The 5,042-nt window shown below is 36.4% G+C and overlaps 1 protein-coding gene across 1 annotated transcript; it reads right to left on the minus strand.

Annotated features, from left to right (window-relative positions):
* Positions 1 to 415: 415 nt before the first annotated feature.
* On the minus strand, positions 416 to 4,707 carry LOC131243473 (ricin B-like lectin R40G3). The gene is made up of 4 exons (XM_058242847.1): positions 4,532 to 4,707; positions 3,090 to 3,212; positions 1,311 to 1,530; positions 416 to 427 (listed from the first exon to the last, which is right to left on the minus strand). Coding segments are annotated over exons 1-4 (450 nt in total). The 5' UTR covers positions 4,637 to 4,707; the 3' UTR covers positions 416 to 425.
* Between the last annotated feature and the right edge of the window lie 335 nt (positions 4,708 to 5,042).

Genomic DNA, 5,042 nt, shown 5'->3' on the forward strand with positions numbered 1-5,042 from the left:
TGATGCCGAAAGATAACAAGGCGTGACTTTGTCTTAGCCTACTATCGGTCTCAGAACAAAAAGGGAAAGGGTAATGCCACCATCTCCAAACACATATTTCATAACAATACAAGTTGATTTTAAAAAGAAAAAGAAAAGGTAAAAGTAAAATCGAATGATCAATCCAAGCCGTCCAATTTTCATATCATTATCTCAAACCCATTTATTTCATAGCAAAATACGAGTTGATATAACAGATAGCAGTACAAATAGTCCAATAAAACTCAATAGCCTTTCATTCAATGATCCAAACAAGCAAAAGGAAACACCAACGTAGTGAAGACGACCTGCCAACACACTATTGCAAAGGATAGTCCCTTTAAGCAGCTCTAAAAGCTTATTTAATAAGGCCACTCGCCAACACACTGCTACAGATATATCCTGCATTCTGCATAGGAAATGAAAATGAGCATCTTAGATACACCATCCATGTAAGAAAAAAGAAGATTATAGAAAATGGTTCATCTCATTTTCCTGTAACCAAAAGAACTTAGGTTTTATGTGTTTCATTAAAGTATGCTTACTCAGCTTCTATCAGGTGTCTAAAATCATTCAACAATGGATTTTTCTAACACATTGCTGAACGACATCAGGCCCACTAAACGAATGACATGGATCCTTCAAAGTGCCCCCATTGTTGAAATTCTAACTTTTATTTATTTATTTTGTTACATCTGGAAATTAAAATAAACCTGGATATGGAAGAAAGCAAAGAACATAGAATCAAGGTTCTTTGATAGAAACTTGGGTTCTTTTAGGTTGGTTTTTGGTTGCACCAAAAAAAAGAAGACTAGTACAAATTCATTAAAAAAGGAGAGGGAGAGATTCCCAAAATACAACGGAGGCTGCTCAAGCCCCGCTACAACTAGAGGACCGCAGAGACAAGTGGGCCCATATCCCTCTTAGCAAATGAAATGTTTAGCCCTTTAGAAAGGGCACTAATTTCCCTTAGAATGTGAGCAAAAGCTATCGCAATGCTAAAAACATCAGTAATTCACGATAAAACCCTTTGAAAATTTTGCATCAAATTAGACTGATTAATCATGAAATTTCATGATATTTAATGCATCTAAGTGAACCTTAATTTCTTGCTTTTTTATTATTATTAATCTCAGTTATCATGTATTAGATGAATGAAGAAACACTAAATATTGGAAAATACATGGTCTGAGTTCTTGAACTAAGGGTAGTGGCAATGGGTTCATTTAGTTTATTTTCTTTATCTTTATTCGAGGATATCTAAAAAGAGCTATGGTAATTCAAAAACTTACAGTAAGGATCAATCTTCCACTTCTGGTTATCTCCTCCAGACCACTTCCAAATCCCAACTATGGTGCTGTCATGTGATGGTCCACTCACTTCATTGAAAGCATCCAAGTTCAGGGCGATGTTGTTAACCATCCTTATAGCATTGAAACCGTCGCCTGCCCCATACTCCGTCCACAAGATTGATTGGTCAAGAACATATGGGTTGTGTGGGCTAAGTTGAGCCTGCAATGGTTTTTCAATCACAGGCAGGAAAGGGAAAAAAAAAAAAAAAGCTTAAGATGTGCGTCGATTAAAGTTCTAATAATCGAAATATCAAGAAAGAAGCAGATATTCTTACCTCTATTGAACCACCAAAAAAAGAAAAAAAAAAAAAGGAAAAAGAAAAAAAAAAGGATGGTGTTTTCAATAAAATTTCTTGAAAATAGTTTTTTGATGACTGGTCTAAATATAAATATAATTTTAAGAAATAATAATATTATATGTATGTAGTCATCATGTATGTGCCAAATTACAAAGAAAACAAAGGATACAAGATCCATTGAGGCAGAGGAACTACCAGCCTCTCTCATCACATGCTTAAAAGGATACATCAAGAGATGATGCTAAATGATTTAATCTTAGAAACTATGAAAGAATCTCCAATTTCCAACACTATACTGGAAGCCCACACCCTGTCATTTCTTGATTCACCCATCATGAATGGTTCGGAAAGAGTTTCCTTAACAAGTTTCAATCTAACCCATCAAGATATTGATTCACATTATTCGATAATTATATAAGAAGGAAAAAAAACCATTCTTTTGTGCTGAAGTTTCTGTCTTTCAAATATAGGTATTAGCTCAAAATGTTCTTTTGCAAGTAGGAAAAAAGGGCAAAAGAAACAGATCAAAACTTTTAAGGTTGGCGTGGTTTGCCTTTTTTCTTTCTTTTTAATGGTACTGGATTGCAGCTTTTTCGACCTAAATATAAATCAACCTGTGATTTGGAAGATTAATAAAAGGATGGCAAAGTAGAAAGGAAAACTCTTTCCATCACTGATAAACTCTAATGCTACTAGTTTCTTACTGACTGATAAGATCTTCAAATGCCTAGTAACCTAGAAAAACTCCAATGAGTTACTTGATCTGACATGGATCAAATGGTAAATCTTTCATGGTCTATTTCCATGGTATGCTAAAACAAGTAGTAAGCATTATGTGTTAAAGGGCTTAAATGGACGTTACACAAAAAATGGCCTGTAATGGCTATAACGGATCCGAAACTGATTTTTTTTTTAAAAAGGCCGTAACTGCCATTATAAGGTTGTTATAGCCCCTAATCTAACAGTAATGGTGGTGGATCCCACCATTATAAGGCTGTAATAGCTCGTAATTCTTTTATATACTCAGAGAAATACAGCGGCCATTTGAATCCTTATCCCCTGGACATGCTATGTAGAGTAGGGAGCACGAGGTTCGTTCATCTGGTGTGGATCCCACCATGTACATGTCATGGCCCTAAATAGTGCCGATCCAGTCATTAAGAAAACTTAAAAAAAATGACGAGAGGTTCACATCTAAAATGCACATGGCGCCCACCTGATGACCGGACTAGCCTGATTTTGAGGCTACCGGACATAGACAGTGCCTCCCACTTGATGAAAACCCTCATCTTGCATGAATTCTGTATTAGAAAATGAGGGAAGAGTATGATTGGGATGGCTTTTCTGCATGTAGCCAAAGCCCTCCTCATACTCCAAAATGTAGAAATGATTGAAATTGAAATAAAGAGAATAAACTTACAGGGAGGGTATCCCCGATGGAATGCTTTAAGGCTAGACCAGTAGCCTTATTGATGAGAGAAAAGCTAGGTAAGCCCGAAGCATCCTTCACCCTCGTGCTGTATTTCAAGTCCTTTATCCAATGCTGTAACACAAACCCAATAAATAAATAAGATTTTATAAAAAATATAAATGAAAAATATTAAGAATGTCTTATTTCTCGTACATTCTTCCTTTTATTTTTAGATCTCATTAGGTGGCGTTTGATTGTAATTAGATTTGATTAGCGTGTGATTGATTGTAATCTTCTATTTTTTCATTCTCAATTTTTTTTAAAAAAAAAACCAAAATACTGTAATAGAAATAAAACTTTAAAATGACCCATATACAACAAAAACACGATTGCATTTAAGGATTTTTTTTTTTTTTTCATAAGCTGCATATGGTTTGGTCTATGGACCAAAAAACTGTTACTCTTAAAATATGTCTCCAAAATTGATACACGGGCCTTCTACATCCTGGATAGCTTTTGACACACACCCACGGCTCACATACTCACACACCCAGCCACACCACATGGGCACTTGATCCTTGATCTTGGTGTTGAAGCAGAGCCTGTCTACTACTGAGCCATGGAATGAGAACCATAGTTTTATCTTATTCTATGTCCAATACCCATTGGAACTTGTTACATGGGGCCACTGATGGTGTGGCTCACTGTGTTCTTTACGAAAAATTTGAGCAATCCACCGTTTCCTCATATGATTTTAAGGCTTGGGTCCAAAAAATGATTCAGATCCAAAGTTCAAGTGGGCCACATGAAAGCTAACAGTGCATATTAAACCAATGCCCTTCAAACTGTCATGGGACCACAAAAATTTAGATCATAAGAAAACCTGGTGGTAACGTTCAGCGTACCAGGAAGGACATTCTGAATGGTTGGAAATGGTGGGCCAAATGAACAGGAAATAGTGAGGATGTAACTCCCACCGTTGAAACATTCGTGGGGCCATAGGATGTTACTCAGAAATCCATCCCATCCATCTATTTTGTCATCTCATTTTAGGGCCATAGGATGTTACTCAGAAGAGTGTGGTACGGTGCATAGGTAATGCTGGTATTTTAAAATATACACATAAGGGTGCTAACAGCCGCTAACAGCGAGCAGAATAAACTTGTAGAAAGTAGGCGGTTAAAAGTCTATGTCACAACAGTAGGCGTTTCTTGGAAAAAAATCCCTGATAAACAATGAAAGAAAAGAAGATATGGAAAAAAAGAAACATTGCATGAGAAATATCCAATGTCAAAATAATAATAATAAAAATTCCCAGTTTTTCAAATTTTCAGGAGCAAGGAAAAAAACAAAAAAGAAAAAAAAAAAAATCGAAAGTTTTCACGACCCAAAATCCAGATTAAATTGAGAAATAAAAATACAAAGCCAAAAAGCAAAATGAGAAACAATGCCTGGAGCTCGTCAGTTGGATCGGCCTTAGCAAGAACAACCATCCCATCTCTCACACTAAGTGAGTAATCTTTCTTCCCCCTGCAGGAAACTCTAACAGTTGCCATCTTTGCCCTCTGAGCCTAGCTTGCTTCTATCTTTGATGGTGGATTTCTACGTGCTGTGTTTTTGGCAAGGATGGATGCAGTTGTGGGGATATATATACGAATGGTTATTTTCTTAAAACCGTTTGGTTTTATAAACATTTACGGAAACACACCCGCTTCAAAATATTTAAAGTAACCCCTCTGATGTTTGCGGATCAAAAAAAGAATTTTTGTCTGTAACACCTTTCGTTTTCACTGTTCTATCCGAACGGGAAGGTGGTGGGCGTGGGCGTTCGTAATAGTAAGTTCGGTGTATTTTATGTTTGTGTGTGATCGACAGGGTTTATCCATTTTGCCATCTCAATTTAGATCATGAGCCCAAAAATGAGGCAGATCTGAATCGCAGGTGGGCCATAAGAAGGTTTCA

Source organism: Magnolia sinica, chromosome 4 (assembly GCF_029962835.1).
Source record: "Magnolia sinica isolate HGM2019 chromosome 4, MsV1, whole genome shotgun sequence".
NCBI classification, from domain to species: domain Eukaryota; kingdom Viridiplantae; phylum Streptophyta; class Magnoliopsida; order Magnoliales; family Magnoliaceae; genus Magnolia; species Magnolia sinica.